This window comes from Cygnus olor, chromosome 26, assembly GCF_009769625.2.
Source record: "Cygnus olor isolate bCygOlo1 chromosome 26, bCygOlo1.pri.v2, whole genome shotgun sequence".
NCBI classification, from domain to species: Eukaryota; Metazoa; Chordata; class Aves; order Anseriformes; family Anatidae; genus Cygnus; species Cygnus olor.
In genome coordinates this window covers 1,920,881-1,941,276 of record NC_049194.1, presented here as the reverse complement: position 1 = coordinate 1,941,276, position 20,396 = coordinate 1,920,881, and the positions used below count along the sequence as shown (strand labels likewise).

The window sequence follows — 20,396 nt, the reverse complement described above, 5'->3', positions numbered from 1 at the left end:
CCGCTTGGCTCCATCAGTCCCGCGTGTGTGCCTGGCTCGCCGGGCACGTGGCCACCCGTTGGCCCCGCGCCACGGGGCGCTGTGCTGTCCCCGAGGTGGCAGCTGCGCCCAGAAGGGCGAGGATGCTCTGCCCGGCCACGTGCGGAAACGCCGCGCCGAGCGCCGTGCGCCACGGCCACATGGAGAGGCCGCCGAGGGACACGGCTGAGCCCGGAGCAAGGTGGGCGCACGGTGAGGACACGCCACGGTGCCACCGAGGGACGGGGCTGAGCCCGGAGCAGCCCGGACAGCTGCAGTGGCCGTGCCGCGGTGCCATCGAGCCACACGGCTCAGCCCCAAGGATCCTGAGCACGTGGAGCGGGCCACCGAGGGATCCTGGCGGAGTGGCCGCCGAGGGACGCGGCCGAGCCCCGAGCACCCCAGGCGCACAACACGGGCATGTCACCGTGCCCCCGAGGGACGCAGCTCAACCCGGACACACCGCGTGGCCGCGCCACGGTGCCACCGAGGGACCCACCAGAACCAAACCTGCCCTCGCCACCCCCCAGTGTCCCCCAGCCCCTCCTGGCTGCCCGGTTTGGGGACACGGCGGGGGACACGGAGCGGGCTGGGACCCACCAGGGAGCCGCTGTCCCGCGTCGCCCCGGGCTGGCCGTGGGAGCCGGGTGCCCGCCAGCCCGACCCCGCGGCCCCGCTGACGCAGCCGGATACCTGCTGTCCCCGGCGGAGGCAAAAATATCCCGCGGCTGGCGGGGACCCAAGCAGGGCCCCCCCGGCACGGCGGCACCCACGGGAGCCCCGAGGCCGTCGGGTGGGGGTCCCGGCGCTGGGGACCCTCCGCGTTGGAGCACGGGGACATCAGGAGGGTGTTGCGCCATCAGGGCGCAGGGGGTAGCGGGGGACGTCGGGGTGGGGACAGAGCTGTCCCCGCCTGGCAGCCAGGAGCCCATGGGACAGCCAGGGCTGGGCAGGACCGGCCGCAGGACAGCCAGTCCCTGTCCCCAGGACAGCCAGTCCCTGTCCCCTGCGGGGCTGCGGCTGTCCCCAACAGGGACACGTGTCCGCGCAGGGGGTGGACAGCAGGTGACACAGGAGCCGGGGCACAGCGTGGCCGGGCTGGAGCCAGGTCCCTTGGCTGGGACAGCCCCGTGCTGTCCCCGCAAAGCCAGGCTGGGACAGGCACGGCGAGAGGGGGCGGGAATGGCCCAAAAATAACCCCGCAGCCGTGCCAAGGAGGGACCGAGGTCACCTCCGGGCAGGGCCTTGCGCTGGGTGGCAGCGGGCTTGGGGACGGGGGATGGGGACAGGGGGGATGGGAATGGGGTCACGGGGATGGGGGGACGGGGACAGGAATGGGGGTCACAGGGATGGGGACGGACGGACAGGGCTGGGGACGAAGGTGGTGGGGACGGGTGGACAGGAATGGGGTCATGGGGACGGGGGTGAGGGGACAGGAATGGGGACGGGGGGACGGGGATAGGGATGGGGTCACAAGGATGGGGACGGGGGGGACAGGGACAGGGATGGGGACGGAGGTGGCGGGGACGGGGACACATCCCCAGGGCTGTGCCCAGCCTCCTGTCCCCACCCCACGCCCCGGGAGGGACGGACCCGCAGCCCCGGTGCTGCCCGGTGCCGGCTCCGGTGCCCCGGGGGCCGCTGTCCGCTGCCCGGTGCTGAAACCGCCGGCACCGCGACCCCCCCCGGCCATCCCCGGTACCCGGTAACCCTCCCATACCCCCCCCCCCGTTAACTTCCCGGCCCCGCTGGGGGCGCGGAGCTGAGGCTCGGCCACGCCCCGGTACCGGAGCCGCCTCCCGCCGCGCTCTTACCGGGGGGGCTCGGCCTCGTCGCCGCTGCTGGGGCCGCTCTCCTCGATGGTGAACACAACGCGGGGGGGGTCGGTTTCCGCCCCCCGGCAGCCCAGCGGCGGCAGCAGCGGGGTCCCGGAGAAACGGCGGCGAACGGCGCCCGACACCGGTCCCGGTCCCGGTCCCGGTCCCGGTCCCGACGGGGCGGCCTCGGCGGCGTCGCGGCAGCGCTGCGGGGACACCGGGATGGGGGGGGGGGGGAGGTGAGGGGCGCACCCCCCTCCCCAAAACCGCCGGTACCGAGGGAACTCTCCGTGGTGCTGTGCCCCGGTGCCCGGTTCCCCACCCCCTCCCCATCCGCGGCACCGGGAGCCGTGTGGACCCCAAATTGCAACGGTTGGGGCGGGGGGGGCGTTCCCGTACCCCCCCCCCCCCGCCCTCACCGGGCTCCGGTGCACAAAGAGGGGGGGCACACGGAGCCCCCGGGACACCCCCGCCGCCTCCCCCCCCCCCCGGAATCCCGCTGGAAAATCCCCCGGAGCCGGTGCGTAATTACGCAGGGGCGAATAATAATTAACCGCCCATTACGGGGCTAATTAACTCCCGCCGAGCGCCGCCAGCCCGGTTATTGCCGCCCCGGGGGCCAGGCGCTGGGACTCTCCCACCGGGGGGGGCACATCTCCCCCCCCCCCAAAAAAAAAAAAAACGGTCCCGGTGCCCCCCTCCCCGTGCCCGGTACCGGCCCCGGTCTCACCTCCGCGCTCAGGAAGGGCAGCGCCGTCCGGCTCCGTCGCATGGTCCCTTGGGGGGGGGGGGGGGGGGGAGCTGAGCCTGGGGGGGGGCTCCGGCAGCACCGGGACGCCCCGGTGGGGTGGGGGGGGAAGCGGCCGGGCCCTCCCCTCCCCCCCCCCCCCCCCGCGGGGCCGCTCACATTTTGCGTGGTGCCCGTGATTGATGGGGCTCAGCCTCAGCGCCTCGGGTTTCAGCCCCCCCCCCCCCCCCCGCGCCCCCCCCGGTCCCTGGCTGCCCCCCAGCTCCGGTGTCCCCGGGGAGGGAGCACGGGGCCACCCGCGGGGACAAAAGCCTGAGGCTACGGGGGTGGCCGCAGCCCCCCCAGCTTGGAGCATCCGCTGGACCACGACCCCCCCCCCGGCACCGTGTTAGTGATCAACGCCCCCCCCCCCCCCCCCGGCACCCACCGCCCCCAGAAGCTCCTCCATGGGTGCCACCTGCACCCCCCCCCCCCCCATCCCTTTCCCAGGGCTGTGCCCCCACCTTGCCCAGCCCCATTTTGGGGGTGCTGCCCCCTCCCCTATTGCAGGGTCCGTGTGTCTCCCCCTCCCCAAACCCCGTGCCCCCCCCCCGCCCCCCGCAGCCCCTTACCGGAGCGTGCCGCGGCCCCCGCCGAGTGCAGCGGAGCAGAAGGAAGGCGGCGTGCGTGCCTGGCCGCTCGCTCCCTCCCTCCCATCCCACCCCCTCCGGGGGGGCTGCGCGGCCCCCAGCGCCCTGAGCTCCACCACCCCCTGCCCCCCTGGCCCGGGACCTCCAGCCCAGCCTGGCACAAGGGACCCCCGAAACTCTCGGGGCTCCCCGCCCCCCTTGGGATTTGGCACCCGTGGGGTGCAGAGCGCAGGGCAGACGGGAAAGCAGAGTCAAGGCAGCAGCTTCTTTATTCGTCAGCGTGGGGTCATCTGGGGGGGTGCTGGGCGAAGGGGAAGCCCTCCGACACCTTGCTCTGGGGAGGAGAAAGAGTGGGGTGAGCGCCCGCAGCCCCCCGTGCCCCCCCCCCCCCCCCGCCACCCCCCCCCAAGCCCCTCACGCACCATGGGCACCTCGTCCAGCCGCTGGAAGCGGGGGGTCCCGCAGCGGCACAGCCGCACCAGCAGCAGCGCCGCGGCCCCCACCAGCACCGCGACGAAGAGGCAGATGATGACGACCAGGCCGGGGTTGGGTTTGGTGGGGGGCTGCGCTGTGGGGCGAAACGGGCACCCCGTTACCCCCTGGCACGCAGCCCTGATGGGTCACCCTGCACCCAGCTCCCCTGTGTCACCTCCCACCAGCGGGGACCAGCACGGGACCTTCTCACCCACCGTGGCCCAAAAACACCATGGGGAAAGGGGAATGGGGAGAGATTTGGGGCAGCCCTAGGGGGTCAGAGGGCTCTGGGCACCCCCCCCAGGGACCTGCACCTCGCAGCCCCCCTGCAAGAGCAGCCCCCAAGCCATGGGAGCTCCGGGGTGGGGACAGGGACACCTGGTGGCACCCGGTGGCTCAGGGCTCCCTTGGTGCACCGGCGCGCATCCAGTCCCCGTGGTGCACGGCGTGGGAGGGCACAACACCCAGGGCACGGTGCAGACCCCCCCCCCCCCATCCCACCCTGCCTGCACCGGGGGGCTTCCCCCTCACCTGAGGGGCCAGCCCCAAGGCTGGGGCCGATGATGGGTGCTGTGCTGGGGCTGGGGGCCGAGGCGTTGCTGGGGCCGGGGGCTGGCGCTGAGCTGGGAGCAGGGCTCACGGTGGGCGCAGCAGGAGAGCTGGGAGCAGGAGTGGGCTCGGGGTGCCCCGACAAGGACGGGCTTGGTGCTGCGGTCGAGCTGGGCAGGGACGTGTTCGTGTCGGCCCCCGTGGTCGTGGTGGGTGGCACCGACGTGGCTGGAGCTGGGGACGTCGGTGAGCCCAATGTCATGGCCAGAGGAATGGATGACGGTGCTTTTGGGGTCCCACGTAGGGTGGGAGCCGTGGCCGAGCTGGGTGGCGGTGTGTGTACTGTCGTGTTCCCTTTGCTGAGCGGAGAGGACGTGTCCGGGTGCAGCATCCCCGGCCAGGTTGTCCCCACGCTGGCCGACGCAGAGGAGTTGGCTGAGGACGCGTTGTGTGTCCCCGTGGTGGCAGCCGTGGGTGAGCTGGCCCAGGACCGTGACGCTGTCATTCCCGAGGTGTGCGGTGCTGGGCTGGTGTTAATTGTGCCAGGCTCGATCCCTACGGCGTGGAGGAGAGAGCTGGGCAGCAGGGACGCCGCAGGGCTCGGGGGGGAGCAGGCAGGGCTTGGGGGGATAGCGGCACCTGCCCAGCTCATTCTCCAGGTGGGTTTATCAGGCACAGAGGAGCACAAAATGAGGGTTTAATTAATATCTGATCCCCAAACTCCAGGCCTGGGTAGGGCTGGAGCCTCCGAAGGCATCGCATCACGGGCTTGGTGGCGTGGGGGACGAGCAGAGCAGTGCCGCGGTGGCCGCAGCAGGGACACGGCAGCACGGGACGTGCCAGCCCAGCCCTTGTGCCACATTTTTAGGTCAGTGCAGTGCCAGCAGCGCCCTTGTCCACCCCACCGCTGTTTGCACAAGGGGAGGAGTGGGGCCAGCCCAGCCCAGCCCCAGCGGACAGAGCTGGCCCCCAGGTGTGACCCCACCAAGGGGTCCCCAAAGCCCCCCCGGGACGGGCCGTTCCCAGGCCACGCAGCGGGGGTTTTGCTGTCCCCTGGACAAGGGACACACACGAGGACACGGCGATGTCACGCAGCGTGGAGGTGGGTGCCGGCCACGCGTCCTGGGTGGGGGCTCGGCCCCCGAAGCCCCCCACCAGCCGTGCCAAGGCACCCGTGTCCCCGCACACACCGGCCAGCCCAGCGGGTTTGGCAGCATTGGGACCGCATCCTGCCCCCGGTAGGGTTGGACCTTGCCCCGCTGCAAGCCCCGGGGCCGGGCTGAGCGGGGCAGAGCCCCCCGGTACCCTTCAAATCAGGGGGACACCCACAGCCCACCCGCACCCTCCCCACACCCCTCCCTGCCCACGAACCCCGCACGGTGCCCCCGCAGCACGCAGCCCACCCGCTGCACCGCACCCCCCCCGCGCCCCCAGCCCCCCGTCCCGGTGTCCCGGGGGTTCCCCATCACCCGGTGCCCCCGGGATGCCCAATCCCACCCGGTGCCGGTGCCCGGTGCCCCGGTACCTGCAGCCAGCAGGGCAGCGGCGCAGCAGAGCAGCAGGCGGAGCTCGCCCCGGGCCATGCCGCCGCTGCTGCCGCCGCCCCGGGCCCCGCCGCCGGTTCCCGGTTCCCGGTTCCCGGTTCCCCCCTCCGCCGCCTCCCGCCGCCGCCTTTATCCGCCCCGGGGTGGGGGGACGGCGGCGCCCCCTGCCGGTCCCGGGCCGCCCCGCAGCACCGGGTCCGTCCCCCCCACACCCCCCCCCACCTCGCCGCCTCCCCGTGCCTCAGTTTCCCCCCCGGGGTCCCGCAGACCTTGGGCGGACACGGAGCGGCGGGACACGGGGAGGGGGATGGGGGGACATGGGGACAGGGGAGAATGGGGGCGTGGGGACAGGACTGGGGGACATGGGGATGGGGGGACACGGGCATGGGAATAGGGGACATGGGGACATGAGGATGCAGGGCATGGGGACTTGGGGACACGAGGATGTAGGACATGGGGACGGGGGGACATGGGGATGCGAGGACACGGGCAGGGAGATGTGGGGACATGGGGACACAGAAGAATGGGGGCTTGGGGACATGACTTGGGGACATGGGGATGTGGGGACATGGGGACATGAGGATGCAGGGCATGGGGACTCAGGAGCATGGGGACATGGGGACACGAGGATGTGGGACACGGGGACAGGGGAGCGTGGGGACTTGGGGACACAGGGGCATGGGGTTGTTGGGACTTGGGGACCAGCAGTGTGGGGATGTGGGGACACAGGGACACAAGGATGTGGGACCTGGGGACACAGGAGGATGGGGATGTGGGGACATGGGGACATGAGGATGTGGGACGTGGGGACACGGGAGCATGGGGATATGAGGACACAGGGGCATGAGGCTGTGGGGATATGGGGACATGCAGACAGAGAGATCTGGGGACATAGGGACTCGTGGACACGAGGATGTGGGAACACGGGGACACGAAGCACAGGGACGTGGGTATGTATGGACGTGGGAGACACCGTACCCGCTGCAGGAGGCGGCCGTGGCGCCGCGCAGGCGGCCGTGGTGCCAGGCGGACGCCCCGTGCCGGAGCAGCACGTCTGGGGCACGGCACGGCCGGGACGGGGCCACTTCCTCCCGGCAAACTGCAGCCAGCAGCCTCGGCACCGCGGGTCCCCCGGGGAGGCCGCGCTCCCCACGGCACAGCCACGACGTGCCGGGCCCTGCCCCGACCCCCTGGGGACTGGGATGTTCTTGTATTGGCACGGCACGGCTCGGAACAGGTCCCCACCTCCTGCCGGGGCTCCAGCAGCTTGGCACTTGTCCCCAGATGCTCCCAGGAGTGCTGCCGTCACCTCCCGGTGAAGGGCTGCGCCCCAAAAAGCCAGCTGGGGCACCACCACTGGGGAAACTGAGGCACGGTCACGGCCCCTCGGGGTGCTCCCAGCCCTGCACAGGGGGGTCAGGGGCCGGATCCTGCCCTGGGAAGGGGGAAAATTACACCGGGACAAGTGGGGCTGGGGACATATCGCTGTGGGACGGGTGCTGGGGCCAGGCCAGGGCTCGCAGGTTGGGGACAGGGTGGAGGAGGAGGAGGAGGAGCAGGAAGCGAAGGCTGGCGGCGGCGGAGGGGAGGTGGCTCACCCCAGGAGAGGAACCGGGGGGCGGAACTTGGGGGGGGGGGCGGGAATTGGGGCCCCAGGACGCTGCCCAAAAGGATCCTGGTGCTGGGACAAGTGGCAGAGGGCCGAGAGCTGGCACAGCCTCAGCCAGGTGTGGGCACAGAGAGCTGCGGGGGCAGGAGCCGCCGCTCAGCCCTTGCTCTGTCCCGATGGGAGGGTTCGGGGGGGGGGGGTGAATGGGGTGATCCCAGCACAGAGCCCCCCCACAACCTTCCCTACCCGCGGGGGCCAGCTTGTCACCCACCCCAGGGTGTGGGGGGGAACCAAGAGGACAACCCCAGCAGAACAGTGTGGGGGAGTTAGTGACCCCCCAGGGGTCTGCAGGACAGAGCCACAAGTAGCTGTGTCCCCCCCCACCTCATGACCCCCCCCCCAACATCCACCAGCACCCCCAGAGGCCCCCTCCAACACCCAAGACCCCCCTGCCAAACCCACAACAAACCCAACCCCCCCCCAACCTCCGGGACCCCCCTGCCTGCCCCGGAGGAGCCCCCAAACCCCTCAACCCCCCCCAAGGGGACCCCTAAAGCCCTCAAAACCCCCCCAAGGGGACCCCCAAAGCCCCCATTCCCCCCCCTCCAAGCCCCAACCCCCCCTCCATAAGCACCCCCAGACCCCCCACAACCCCCCTCCCAATTTTCCCCCAGCCCAGGACCCCAGCGCCCCTCCACCCTCTCCCCAGCCCCATTTCCCCCCTTTTTCCCCCCCTTTTTCCCCCAGCACAGCCCCACATCTTCCCCCCGCCCCAAGATGGCAGCCGGCCGCGCCGCTTCCTGCCCGCGCCACAGGCCCCGCCGTTCCGCCCCCGCCTCCCTCCCGGTGCCCCCTCTCCACCACCACCCCCAGAACCCCCAAAATCCCCCATTTTTCCCCCCCCAGTAACCCTTCCCCGGTGCCCTGAGGCGAAGCAGACAGCGAGAGGCAGCTCCGGCGCCGAGCTTTACTGGGGCCTCACTGGAATGTGGCGGACGCGGGGCCCGCGGCGGGGCCAAGGCCTCACGGGGCAACCGGGGGCCCCGCTCTCAGTCCTCACCCCGGTACCGATCCGAGGCCCCCCTCAGTTCTCTCGGGTTTTGTTTTTTTGTTTTTTTTTTTTTTTAAAGAAAACGGGGCACCCCCCGGAGCCCCTCAGTCCATGCGGGGACTCCTCAGTCCATCGGTCCCCTCAGTCCATGGCGGGGCGGCCCCCCCCCCAGGTTCTCCCCGGCTTCTCCCCTCAGTCCGCGGGGGTCCCGGTGGGGTCCCGGGAGCGTCCCCGGTGTCCCAGGGGCGTCCCTGGTGTCCGTGCCCGTGCCGCACCGGGCTCAGTAGGCCGGCACCTGGTGCTGGTGCTGCGGCAGGAGCTGGCAGCCGCTGTTGACGTGGCTGAGCACCTTCTGCTTGAGCTGTGCCACCTGCTCGCGGAGCAGGCTGGCGGTCGAGGCCAGCTCCGTGTTCTGGCTCTTGAGGCTCTTCACCTTCTCCTCCAGGCGCGAGATGCGCTCCAGCTTCCTCTTGCGGCACTTGGAGGCGGCGATGCGGTTCCGCAGCCGCTTCCGCTCCGCCTTGATGCGCTCCTGCGTGTCCATGTCGATGGGCGACAGCGGCGGGCTCTCGCCGAAGCTCGGCACCTCGGGCACGATCTGCGGCTCGTCCTTCAGCGGCGGCGGAGGCGGCAGCCGGGGCGGCGGGGCGGCGAACGGGCCGGGCTCGGCGGCGTAGCTGACGGCCGGGTAGCTGCTGAGGTTGGCGTACACCGGGGGCTCCGGGGCCAGGCCGGCGGCGGGCAGCTCGCCGGCTCCTCCGCCGCCGCCACCGCTCCCTCCGCCGCCCGCCGCCGCCACCGCCGCCGCTCCCCCGGCGGATCCGGTGCCGCCGCCGCCGCCCAGCTGGTTCTGCTTGTGCAAGTCCTCCAGCGCCTTGACGAAGCCCTCGGCGAACTCCTGCTCCTCGGAGGCGGCCGCCTTGGGGTAGAGGAACTGCCCGCTGGTCGGCGTGGTGGTCACCAGCCCGTTGGACTGGATGATGAGCCGCTCCAGCTCGGGAGACGCCAGCTTCAGCAGCCCCAGCTCGGCCGAGCCCAGCAGCCCGGCGGCGGCCGCCGCTTCGCCTCCCGCCGTGCTCGCGGCCGCCGCCGCCGCCGTTGCTCCCGGTGCTTTCAGCGCCGCCGCCACCTGCTCGGGCAGCGCCAGGCCGAGCGCGTCCTTCTTCATCATGCTGCCGCCGGGGAAGGGCAGGAGGAGCCGGCTGCTGCCGGAGGACGGGGCGAAGCCGCTGCCGAGGCCGCTCAACACATCATCATGGTAGAAGGGTGTTTCCATCCTCCTCCCCCGCCCGGCTGCGGGGGAACGGGGCGGGGGGGGGGGGGGGGGGAAGGAAAGGGGAAAAAAAAAACAAAAAAAAAAAACGGGGGGGTCGCGGATCGATGCTCGGGGTGAGGGAGGGGGAAGGGAGGGCGGGGGAGGCGCCGGTGGCACCGGCCGCGGCCCCGCTCCTCCGCGCGCGCACACACGCGTCTGCCGCCGCCGCGGCCCCCGCGCCGCCTTATATACGCGGCGCCGCCGCGGTGACCTCACCGCGCCGCGCCCTCATTGGCTGCAGATGACGTCCTCGCCCGCCCGCATTTGCATGCGGGAGGCGGGGCTGCCTCCCCCCCCCCCCCCCCCATTCCTTCCCCCCTTCCTTTCCCGCCCCGGGGAGGCGGAGCCACGCCCACTCCTGGCCCCCGCCGTTGCCGCGGCGACCGGCGGGAACACGGCACAACAGCGCGAGGGCCCCTGGGATGACGTCATGGCGGGGCGCGCGGCGGCGGCGGCGGCGGCGGGGGTGGGGGGTGGGGGGAGAGCGGGGCGGGTCACGTGGGCCGCGCGCGCGCGCCCCGCCGGGATTCCCGGGCACAAAGGGAGGGGGCGGGGCCGGTGCCCGGTGCTCGCCCCGCCCCCCGCGCCCCCCCCACCGGGCGCCGAGCCCGGCCCGGTGCCCCCCGGTTCCGCCCCCCCCAGCACCCTCCGTACCCCCCCAATACACCGTGGGCGTCCCGGTGGTACCGGGGGCGGCGGAAAGGCCCCGCGCCCAAAGCACGCGCACACACACACCGGCCCCGGTGTCCGGTAACCCCCCCACCCCCACCCTTCCCCGGTTCCGCACCGAGGCGGCGGGGAAGGGGTTAAGCGGCGGCGGCGGCCCCGCGCGTCACGGCCCGGCCGGGCCCGCGGGCGGCTGAGGGGGCGGATCGGCGTCAGCAGTGACGTCACCGAGCCGCGGGGGGGGGGGGGAGGAACGGGGAAGGGGGGGGAGAATTAACGGCGGGGGGGGCGGGGAGGCGGCGGGGAGCCCCCCGGTGGTGGCGGCGGGGCCACCACCAAGCCCCGGTGCCCCCTGCCTCGTGTGGTCCCCCCATTCTTTATGTGCCTCCCCCTCCAATTAACCCCCTCCGGTAATTAACCCCCCCCCCCGGTAATTAACCCCCCCCCGGTAATTAACCCCCCCCCCCCCGGTAATTAACCCCCAACCACCCCCAGCCCCAGCCGGGACGAGGCCGCCCCGGTGGTGCCCGAGGCCTCGGGGCCAGGCCGGGTCCCGGCCGCGTTTCCGCCGCCAACCCCGTCATTACCGGGGCGCGGCCGGCCCGGCCCGGCAGGTTCGGCCTTACCGGGACCGGCCCTGCCGAACCGGGCACGGGGCCGCGACGGCCGCCCCGCACCCACGGGGCACCGACACACACCGGGCCCCCACACCGACCCCAAACCCACTGGGTCCTGTCGCCCACGGGGCCCTGACACACACCGGGCCCCCACACCGACCCCAAACCCACCGGGCGCCGTCACCCGCCAGGCCCCGGCCTTGTCCCGGTCCCAAGCCCTAAATTCTCCTCACGGGTCTTTAACGGGGGTCCCCAGGCCACACCGAGCTTTGGTGGCGGTGCCACCGGTGCCGTCCCCGTCCCCAAAGCAGGCCCCGCACGCCGCCGTCCCCAAACCAGGCCCCAACCGCTGCCGTCCCCACACGCCACCACCGTGTCCTCACACCTCCCTTCACCCCGACCCCATTTTCCCTACAATTTTCCCCAAATCCGTTATGGTTTCTACGCCAGCACCGGAGGGCTGCCGAGCACGGTGCCACCTCATCACCAGCCCGGTGACAACGCGTCGGGGACGGCCACCCACAGGGGTGCCCCTGCCCCTCTCGTCCCATGGGGCTGAGCCCCAAAACGGGGGCACCGGGGGCTCGGGGTCCCGGGATCTGCCCCGGGGAAGCCGCCCCTGAGTCACCCCCGGGGGGACGGCGCGAGGAACCGAGCCGGGACACCGAGAACCCGCCGGCCCTAAAAAAAAAAAAAAACAACAAAAAACTGGGTCCCCGTTGGGACCGCGCCGCCCCCGGGGGCTCGGAACAATCGAAAACAGGAGAAAAAAAATATTTAAAAAAAAAAAAAAAAAAAGCATGTTTAAAAAGGAAAAAGCGAGGAGGAGGAGGAGGGCTTGACGTGTATTTTTAGTCGCTTAGCGCAGCCCTGAAGTATTTCGGCAGCCACTCCCTCCGGCTGCTCTGTGACTATTCCTGCGCTGCCTCCCCGGCCCCGCGCACCGGGGCTGAGTCACGGCCCCGCACGCCTGCGCCCCGCCGAAACGGGGAAGGGGAAATTTGGGGAGCGGGACGGGGCTGGAGGAGGGCTGTGGGGTGGCCGCCGGCCCAGCAGGAGCCCCAGACCTTTTTCCTTCCTCTGCTGTTGCTTTTATCTCGTCCCCGGTTTGTTTTTCCCCCCCTCCCTGCTGTGGGGCAGGATTGGAGCTCCGGGGTTTGTTCGTCGTGGGGCGGCCTCAGATGGGGCTTTTTTGGGGCAGGAAAGGGGTTTCGAGGGGTTTGCCTGAAGCCGCAGGGGAGCTCTGCGCTGACAGAACTGACAGAAGGGCAGGATGCTGCTCTCGAAGGAATCCCTCTCTGACCCAGCCCAAAATATCCCCACAGAGGTGGAAAAAGGCAGCGGGGAGCAAGGAGGGAAGGCGGCCGAGGCCTACGGGTGTGATTTAAGGCGAGCAGAACTTCACGAGCTCCGGGGCCAGGGCTTCGGCAGGAGATAAGGAGCACTTGGAGGGCTCTACCCTGAGCCGGAGCCAAGGGTCCCATTGTTCTGGCGAGCTTCATCTGGCCCCACCAGACCTGAAATCCAGACGGCCCCGCGCTCGTTTCCTTTTTCACCGGGGCAGCTGCAACGCCGCGGGGTTGCTGTGGCTGGAGGCAGAGGCTAGAAAGGGAGGGAGCAGGTTGGGAAGGGAAAGTCTGACACAGGGCCCGGCCTTCGTTCAAATGCCACACGGGGGTTTGCTCCGAGAGCGAGTTTCCAGGAGGGAGGACACGCGTGCCCTGCTCCCACCGCCCGGGGTTCGCCGCTTGGCAGGAGCCTGGGACGCGGATCCAGCGCTGACGCACGCGCCTCGCCGGGGAAAGGCGGCCGGGGAGCACACGGCTGGCAAAAAGCAACATTTTAGCCCAATTCCTCGGGTATTTATTTACACGAGGGCCGGAGCGAGGGTTAGCAAGGAGCTGGGGGATCGCACGCGGGGCCGAGCGCTGTCGCAGACACAGAGGAAGGCGTTTTCTACAGGTCGGCGATTTATTCCTACTCACCACTTCGCACAGGTTTTATAAACGTTTAAAAAAATAAGTATATATAAAAGCAGGTTCTTTACTCGTTTTCTCTTCCCAGCAGTGGTGATGGCAGAGAGGAGGCTTCAACGGGGAAATCGGTTGCAGAAAACGAAAAAGGAAAATCACAAAACCAAGAAAATGTTCAGAGTGAGTTACAATATCTTCTGCTTTTACCCTAAAATTAAACAAATTTCATTCACCAGGGAGTTCAGGCAAGGCCTAAAGCCTCTTTCTCCCCCCCCGTGCCCCCCCCACAGGCTTGCAATTCAGATCAGGCAGAATATTTTGGGGCGCGTTTTGCTCGTGGGACCCTGCACCCTGTGGGTTGGAAGACTCGGAGCAACCTGACCGAGAGAGACGCGGGAACCTCTTAACCTGCAGGAGGGGCACTGCGCGCTCTGCTCCGTGTCCCCGAGGAGAGAGGTCTGGCCAGTTACCAGAAAATGAAGTGACAACATTAGGGCGAAGTCAGTCCCCACGCAGCACGAGGAATCAGCTCGAGAAACGCTGTTGGAACTCAAAAATCAGACTTCAGGATTTCGTGTCACAGGCACAAGGGAGACAAGTGGGGGGGGGGGGGGGGGGGGGGGGAAGAAATCACCAGCTCGACTGCTTTTCAAGAAAACAAAACAAGTGAGGAGGACGGGGCACACCAGCCTTCCACGAGAAAACACAGAAAAGCCTTTCCTTTAAAGGAAATTTCTAATCTGGACTCGAATTAGAAAGACGCTAATTGGGAAACCCTCACTCATCACAGAGCTCTCGGGGAAACAACCCTTAAAGGGCAACGCAACGTTCGCCCCAGGTTCTCCTTTTGGAGAGAGCCAGAAGTGACCGGCCACAAACAGAGGACAGGGAGATGGCTTAAAAGTCTGTTTTGTTACAAATAACAACAAACAAACCTTTAAGACTACTCACGTAAAGACACAATATCCTCAAGTTCAGTGTTTTCAAACCAAAAGGCCTGCAGCTGTTACAAATGCAACAAGTTTCCAAAGCTTCAAGTATAAAAAAAAAGAGAAAAAAAAACGTAACACAAACAATCCGGAAAGCGTGTGCCTTAGGTCTTACACCACTACACGCGATATTCTGTTAAATTAAACCTGGTGACCCTGAAAAATTAAATAGTGCTTCCACTCTCAGGAGAGGGCTGAAGTTAGGCCCCTAACCGTGAATTATTATCATTTTTTTTTGGACGTTTCCAATTACAGACTTGCTGACTAGAAAGGGAATAACTCCACTTTACCAGGTTAAATCGCGAGGGGCTTCCAAACTACATGATTGGGGCACGGATCGACTGACGGAGGAGCAGAAACAGAACACTTTTGAACGCACGGCAATCCTGAGGTGTGATCAAACCAAAGAGCATCGCGGCACTGTCCCTGGCCAGGGCGCAGCCGGCGTCTCACTGCTTTGCTGACTGCCTGCCCGGCTTTTTTTCCTGCTGGCCTCTTCCGCTGCCCGGTATTCCTCGGCCACGGCCACCAAACACACCTGCGGGACAAAAAGGAAGAGCAGAGAGACAACAGCTTCATCGTAAGCCAGTAACAACTCCCATAGCTTTAAAACTCTTTATATTCTCCCAAATACGTGCGTATTTTCTTGTCTTTGCAGCGGCAGAGATGGGATCTGTGGACTTCTCCCTTGCCAGTCCCAGACCCTGTACTCAGCAGCAGCACAAACCTCCCCTCACCAGCGAGCTCAGTGATACTTCTTTACCACGCCCTCTGGCTAGCTGTGCTAGCATCGTACGTTTCTCTCTTTTATCAACTTTTCTATTTCTTAAATAATCTTTTCACCATCGTGAAGTTCACCTCTTTTGAAAAACCTAACCAAGGAAGAGAGACGAGGTTTTAAATCAAGCATCTGTCAGCAGGGGATCGGCAGATCGTACTGCGGCCCCCCGAGAGCTGCAGATCCAAACCCAGAGCAACGAAGAGGGAGTCTCGGCTTGAAGGCTGCTCAGGTACAGAACAGAAAGGATTCATCCCGCTCCGCCACCTCCTTGCTCTGGGGGAGGCAATCCACCAGTCCGCAGAGGGACCTGGACGTGCAGCGGTGCCACAAGCACAGCAGCGCCCAGGAGGCTGCGCCGAGACCTGCGCCAAGCGCCCTGGGAGCCGACGGCTCTGCCCAGCTTTGGCTGGGGAGCTGCGAACAACCCCCCCAGCCCCTCCTTCCCTCCCCGGCTCAAATCGGCTCCAAACAATCCGACTGCGGCTCTGCGCGGCGATCATCGGGTTTATCTCAGCCTGCGAGCGGCGAAGGGGCTGTGGAGCTGCCCTGCCAGCGACCTCCGCGCAAAAGCTGGAGCCCGAAGGAGGCTCGGTGCAGGCAGCGGGCTGAAGAACTTGCTCCAGAGCCCTCTGCTCGCTCAGCCGAGACATGTCTGAACCAGAGGGGGAAAAACGCTTCTAACCCCGCAGTCCTTTGGAAGCAGCTGGAGGCCTGCGAGCATCCCGAAAAGCTGAGCAAAGAGCGCGGCGCTCCTGAACTTGGCAAGGCAAGGAGTGAGAGACGCAGGATTACCAGTGTCAGAAACAATAATCCTTTCAACCGCGCGCACAATTACAGCTTTACTTCTGCCTGCTGGCCTCCCAACAAAATTGTCCTGCCTTTTTTTTATTTTTTTTTTCCTCCTTTCCTTCATGTCTCGGTAACGAGAGCCAAACCTTTTAGCTAATTAGCAAACGCCGAAGCTTCCCTTTAAAATATTCCATCAGCGAATTTAAGCTGCACATCAAAACAGCGGGGAACTCCACCTCAAACACGACTCGGCTCTGCTCTCCACAAGGTGGATATTTCCACAGCACGGGCAGCACAGAAAATACTTCAGCTAAAATGTTTATCCAAACTAACCCCATCCAAAAAGCTGTTGTGCCAAGCGCTTTGGACACCGAAAAGGGAAGGAGGAAAAATAAAAAGGCCCCTTCAGATTTGTAAAGGTCACTTCTGCGTGCTCGGAGCTTTTGGGAGGCGGCAGAGATCGCAGGGTTTTTCCTCCCGAAGTCCCTGCGAGCCGGAGACGCAGCGCTTGGCGCGTCCCGGCGTGGCGTGATGGCCCCAGGTACCTCCCAGCCGTCCTGCCGGGATTCCTCGCATAGCCCAAACGCAGACAGCTCGTTAAGGGCGCTCCGCCGAGACCTGGCCCTTCGGCGTCTCGGTCCCCGGGGCTCCTTTTACAACCCAGATTCCCTATTTTGTTCCAGCAAGTAAGCCCACACGGGGTTTAGGCTCCTACCGCGGGCTGATCCCGCAGCGAGGAACCCCGGGGCTGAGCGAGGCGACCGCAGGGCAAATGGCAGAGACGTGGCAGGAGGCGTGAGCAGGATGGTGCTGGGAGGACAGGGTAACAGATCCCCGAGCCGCAGCGCTGGGAGATAACCCAGCCGTGTGAAGCGGGGCAGGGAAGGAGGAGCTGTTGGCGTGACCTATTTCTGCCGAAGCGGCAACCTCCCCTGTTATCAGAGACAGCGATTGTTCACGTGGAGCAGGAGGAACACAAACCCGCAGCTCCATACGTAAAAAAAACACGACATTAACAACCAAAAAACCCCACAAATCAACAGGTCAGAAGAACCAAAGTCCCATTACACCGGGAGAAAAGAAGGTTTTTCGCGGCGATGGTCAGAGCCGTGTCCGTTTCCCAACGGACCGGCCTCTTGTTTCCCTCCCAGCTTCGCTAAGCTGGCCCCACCAAACTTGTGGTGTCTGCCGTGTTCTGCAGCTAGCCAGGAGGGGCACAGACAGTCAAATTCGGAGACTCTCTTAATTAAGCTCCTGCCCAACCCAGTAACGAGGAAGGCACAGCCCTGGCACGTCTCCCCTCTGCTCGCTGGCAGAGGCGAGGCGCTCGCTCGACGAGATCTCGCAGGGGAGCGGCTCCGGCTTCCCGCAGACAAACAGCTCCGGGTCGAGAGCTGAGAAGCCGCAGCCCTCCCGTGCCCGGGAGGCGAAACGGAGAGGCAGGGATCCCGATCGCCCCTCTGCGAGCTGAAAAGGGAACGGGATCGTTACCTCGTCCGGCGCCGCCAACCCCACGGCCCTTCTGCTGCTTCTGCTGCTGCATCCCGCCGCGGCCTCTGCCCTTGGACACCACCTCTTCCTTCACCATGTCGATTATTTCGTCGGGGATGCGGAGGTATTTGATCGTGCTGCCCCGGATGTAGCACTCCGGCATCCTCCAGAACTTGTCGCCGTCCTGTCAGGGAGCAAGGCGTTAGGCCGAGAAGGAGGCCGGGTGCTTTGTGCGTTACATTTTGGCATTTGAACGTTTCCATATCGCTTCCGAGGAGCGTGACAGCTCCGCCAATCTTTTCTGAGCCGTAATTAGCCACAAAATTGGTTTCCCCTCTCCAAAACACGCGGCCCTACGGAGCTGGCGGGGCGCAGAGGGCACTCAGCCATGAACCAAAGGCGTTTCGATTCCACCCCTGCCTGTAACACCCACAGAAAACGAAGGGAGAAGAGGGAAGGGAATTGAAAGCGGGCCCGGGGAGGGGAACGTGCTAAGTCACACACAACTGCTGCAAGCAACCAACTCGGGCGGCGCGGGGCAGGTCCAGCAGAGGAAGATTTCTTCTGCAGAAGCCCCAGCTGGGAGTCACCTCGCTATTTCACTTCTCTGGGGCGGGGAGCGAGCAGCCAGGCAGCATCCAGGGCCAGCTGGGCGTGGGGCGGGTGCCCACCAGATGCACAGGAACCGTGGCTGTGGAAAATAAGGAGCTTACGGATGACATTAAAAATAAAAACAAAAAGTCAAAAAGAAAAAAAAGAAAGAAAAAAAAAAAAAAGGCTCCGGGAGCCAAGTCACTGAGCAGCCGTGTTTCGCTCGAGGCGGTTTCAGGACTTTCCTAGGACGCAGCCCACCGGGAGCTCCCCGCCCGCGTGTCAGGCGCGGCTGTGGGGACGGGGAGCGAGCGCCGGGGCTGAACAACAACGCCGCTGCCCGTGATGTAACCAGGAGGAGGGACGGGGCCTCGTGCGGCCCCAGCTCTGCCCCGCCACGGGGCCCGGCTGCACGCGGGAGAGCTCAAACCTGGCTCTTCTCGAGCGGCTCACACGGACAACGCGTCCCAGAGGAGCGCGCCGCCCCAGGAACGCCTCGTTTCACCTCCCTCGGGATCAAATCGTCCCCCGCAGCCCCAGAGTTATTTGGGGCAACCCTGCGTGTGCGGGCAAGCCCCCGGCGCGCAAGGCAAGGCGGAGGGGAACGAGGCGGAGAGGAACAAACGGCCTCCTCCAGCCAGGCACCCAGCAAACCCCACCCTGCCTCGGATCCGCCGGGCTGCGCCTTGGCTCCCGACGCGGGAAGGGATCGAGCCAGGTCCCGGCTTCCTCGTTCCGGCCTCCGCGGGTAAACAACCGCCCGGCGGGCTGGGGCGGCCGCCAGGCACCGCTCCCAGGCACCGCTCCGTGCCATCTAGCGGCCGGTCCCCACCGGTGCCACCGGCACTGCCCTGGAAGAGCCTCCCACCGGGCTTTGAGCGGGGGTTTGGAGGAGTTTTGGGGGTGGGAGAGAGCCGTAGGGCCCTCAGGAGGGTTAAAGGACGAGGAATTGCTCTCCCACAAGAGAGCACAAAGCCGCGCAGAGCTGCTCTTCCACGAGGCAGCAGAAGAGGACAAAATTGCGTGGTCTCTGAGCACCGATAAGGCTCTGTCACCCCCTGCTGCAAAACCCTGAGAGAAACGCCTTCCTATTTGCCCTGCCGTAAGTCCAGGGGGATCCACAAATTCCTAAAAGCTCCTACCTTACACTGAAGGTCCCCCTCAAACCTTTCCTCGGTCGTATTTACGTACGAACGCATCCCCAAGCCCCAGCAGGACCGGTCAACGGCTTCCTGCTGTGGACACAGCGGGCACGGAAGGTTTGCAGAGAGATTTTCTGCAGAACCAGCGTCTCCCCGCCCGTTTCTCCCCAAAACCTCTGCAGCTCCGAGGCAGGGGGAGCGCAGCCAGCGCCGACGTCCACCCCGCTGCCGCTTCCCGCAGCCGGGCGCAGGCCGGCAGGGACAAGACCGGGCACTTCTGGCTGAGGTCAAAGCCCAGCCGAGATCCCAATCTGCCGGAGCAACTCTGGCCACGGGCAAAAGTACCAGACGGCGCCCACCGCGGGTAAGCAGCTGCCTGCTCCCGTTTTCTTTTGATGTGGGGAGCTACGGGGCGAGAGGCGAGGGGGTTAATAAGAGCCAGCGCTCGGAGCAGAGCGCGCAGACGGAGCCTCCTCGGCGCTTTGAGGATCCGCCTGGGCACCGGGAGGCGGCGGGGGCTCCTCACCGTGGGGGAGGGGGGGGGGGGGGGGTCCTGCACGTTACAGGACGGCCCCCCCGCCGCCGATCCCCGTTTTTCGGTGTGCGTTCCCTTACCTTACGCTCATTATTTTGTTCTACTTACTGATAACGGCGTTCGGTCCAAAAAAAAAAACCCCACCTGCATTCAGGCCAAAGCCACGCTCCCAGAGGAGCCAAAACCCAACCGAGCCCCAGCCGGGGCAGCCCAGAAACGGGGCCGGGGCTCGGCCCCCACCCCCCCCGCGGGGCTCCCCGTGCACACCGGGGCCGGGCCTTACCCGGGAGGTGCAGATGACCTCGCGCAGGTTGATGTTCATCCAGTTGTCGCAGCTCACCAGGTGCCCGTTGTACGTCTCGCCGTTCTTCAGCTCCACCAGCTGCAACCACAGGGCGGTCACGGGGGGGGGTGGGGGGTGGGGGTGGGAACCGGGCCGGGCATCACCGGGCCCGGGGCGGTAACGGGAGCGGGGCCGGGCCGCTACTCACCATGGGGTGGTTCTGAGCCGTCTTCAGCAGGGACAGGGGCAGCTGTGAGGGGGAGAAACGAGAGGAGAGGCCTCAGGCACCGCCGGGACACCGGGAGCGAGGCCGTGGTACCGGGACGGCGATGCCGGTACCGGGGCCGTGGTTCCGGGGCACCGACCGGGCCCCGGCTCCCCCCCCCCCCGCCCCTCACCATCGTGCCGGAGCCGCCGCCGCGCCGGCCGCTGCCGCTCAAACCGCCCCCGGCCCCGCGCGGAGCCAATCAGCGCGCGGCACGGCCCCGGCGGGACCAATCAGCGCGCGGCGCGGCCCCCGCGGAACCAATCAGCGCGCGCGGCCGTAAAGCAGCGCGGCGGCTCCCTCCGCGCTTTCACGACGGTGTCGTGAACGTGAAAGCGGCGGCGGCGCCCCCGAGCGGCGGGGCCGGGCCCGTTCCCTTTGGGGCGGGAGGGGGCGAACCGGAAGGTCCGGGGGCACCGAGCTGAGGCGGCCCCGGCGGCGGAGAAGGCGTTGAGGGGGCGCTCCGCGCGGCGGGGCTGCGCGCTCTGGGCCCACGGGGGGCCGCTCTAGCCGGCTGGGC

At 67.0% G+C, this 20,396-nt stretch overlaps 3 protein-coding genes across 7 annotated transcripts; all 3 read right to left on the bottom strand.

The window, feature by feature from the left end:
• Window positions 1-3,463: 3,463 nt before the first annotated feature.
• Window positions 3,464-6,879, bottom strand: LOC121060111 (classical arabinogalactan protein 10-like). 4 transcript variants are annotated; one of them, XM_040537589.1, is made up of 4 exons: window positions 6,758-6,879; window positions 4,218-4,790; window positions 3,635-3,780; window positions 3,464-3,546 (listed from the first exon to the last, which is right to left on the bottom strand). In XM_040537589.1, the coding sequence occupies exons 2-4, from the start codon at window positions 4,738-4,740 to the stop codon at window positions 3,499-3,501; spliced, it is 717 nt and encodes a 238-aa protein (XP_040393523.1). In that variant the 5' UTR covers window positions 4,741-4,790; window positions 6,758-6,879; the 3' UTR covers window positions 3,464-3,498. The 4 variants fall into 4 exon arrangements, with proteins under 4 accessions (XP_040393523.1, XP_040393522.1, XP_040393520.1 ...); XM_040537588.1 differs by lacking the exon at window positions 6,758-6,879 and adding an exon at window positions 5,761-5,868; XM_040537586.1 differs by lacking the exon at window positions 6,758-6,879 and having other exon boundaries at window positions 4,218-5,573.
• Window positions 6,880-8,341: 1,462 nt separating this feature from the next.
• JUND (JunD proto-oncogene, AP-1 transcription factor subunit) lies at window positions 8,342-9,909 on the bottom strand. The gene has a single exon (XM_040537585.1). It carries the CDS (start codon window positions 9,713-9,715, stop codon window positions 8,720-8,722), a length of 996 nt encoding a protein of 331 aa, XP_040393519.1. The 5' UTR covers window positions 9,716-9,909; the 3' UTR covers window positions 8,342-8,719.
• A 3,085-nt stretch (window positions 9,910-12,994) lies between these two features.
• Window positions 12,995-20,396, bottom strand: LSM4 (LSM4 homolog, U6 small nuclear RNA and mRNA degradation associated). 2 transcript variants are annotated; one of them, XM_040537596.1, is made up of 5 exons: window positions 20,010-20,396; window positions 19,820-19,861; window positions 19,612-19,710; window positions 17,061-17,244; window positions 12,995-14,537 (listed from the first exon to the last, which is right to left on the bottom strand). In XM_040537596.1, exons 1-5 carry the CDS (start codon window positions 20,010-20,012, stop codon window positions 14,449-14,451), a joined length of 417 nt encoding a protein of 138 aa, XP_040393530.1. In that variant the 5' UTR covers window positions 20,013-20,396; the 3' UTR covers window positions 12,995-14,448. The 2 variants fall into 2 exon arrangements, with proteins under 2 accessions (XP_040393530.1, XP_040393531.1); XM_040537597.1 differs by lacking the exon at window positions 20,010-20,396 and adding an exon at window positions 19,951-19,968.

What these genes read in the sequence shown, in the direction of transcription:
- LOC121060111 (XM_040537586.1), bottom strand. Translation starts at nt 4,887, where the DNA reads ATGAGCTGGGCAGGTGCCGCTATCCCCCCAAGCCCTGCCTGCTCCCCC. An exon ending in CCTTGGGGCTGGCCCCTCAG is followed by an intron (nt 3,781 to 4,217) that starts GTGAGGGGGAAG and finishes TTCGCCCCACAG; the next exon opens with CGCAGCCCCCCACCAAACCC. An exon ending in GGCTGGACGAGGTGCCCATG is followed by an intron (nt 3,547 to 3,634) that starts GTGCGTGAGGGG and finishes TCTCCTCCCCAG; the next exon opens with AGCAAGGTGTCGGAGGGCTT.
- JUND (XM_040537585.1), bottom strand. Translation starts at nt 9,715, where the DNA reads ATGGAAACACCCTTCTACCATGATGATGTGTTGAGCGGCCTCGGCAGC.
- LSM4 (XM_040537596.1), bottom strand. An exon ending in CGGCTCAGAACCACCCCATG is followed by an intron (nt 19,711 to 19,819) that starts GTGAGTAGCGGC and finishes CTGTGGTTGCAG; the next exon opens with CTGGTGGAGCTGAAGAACGG. An exon ending in AGGTCATCTGCACCTCCCGG is followed by an intron (nt 17,245 to 19,611) that starts GTAAGGCCCGGC and finishes GCTCCCTGACAG; the next exon opens with GACGGCGACAAGTTCTGGAG.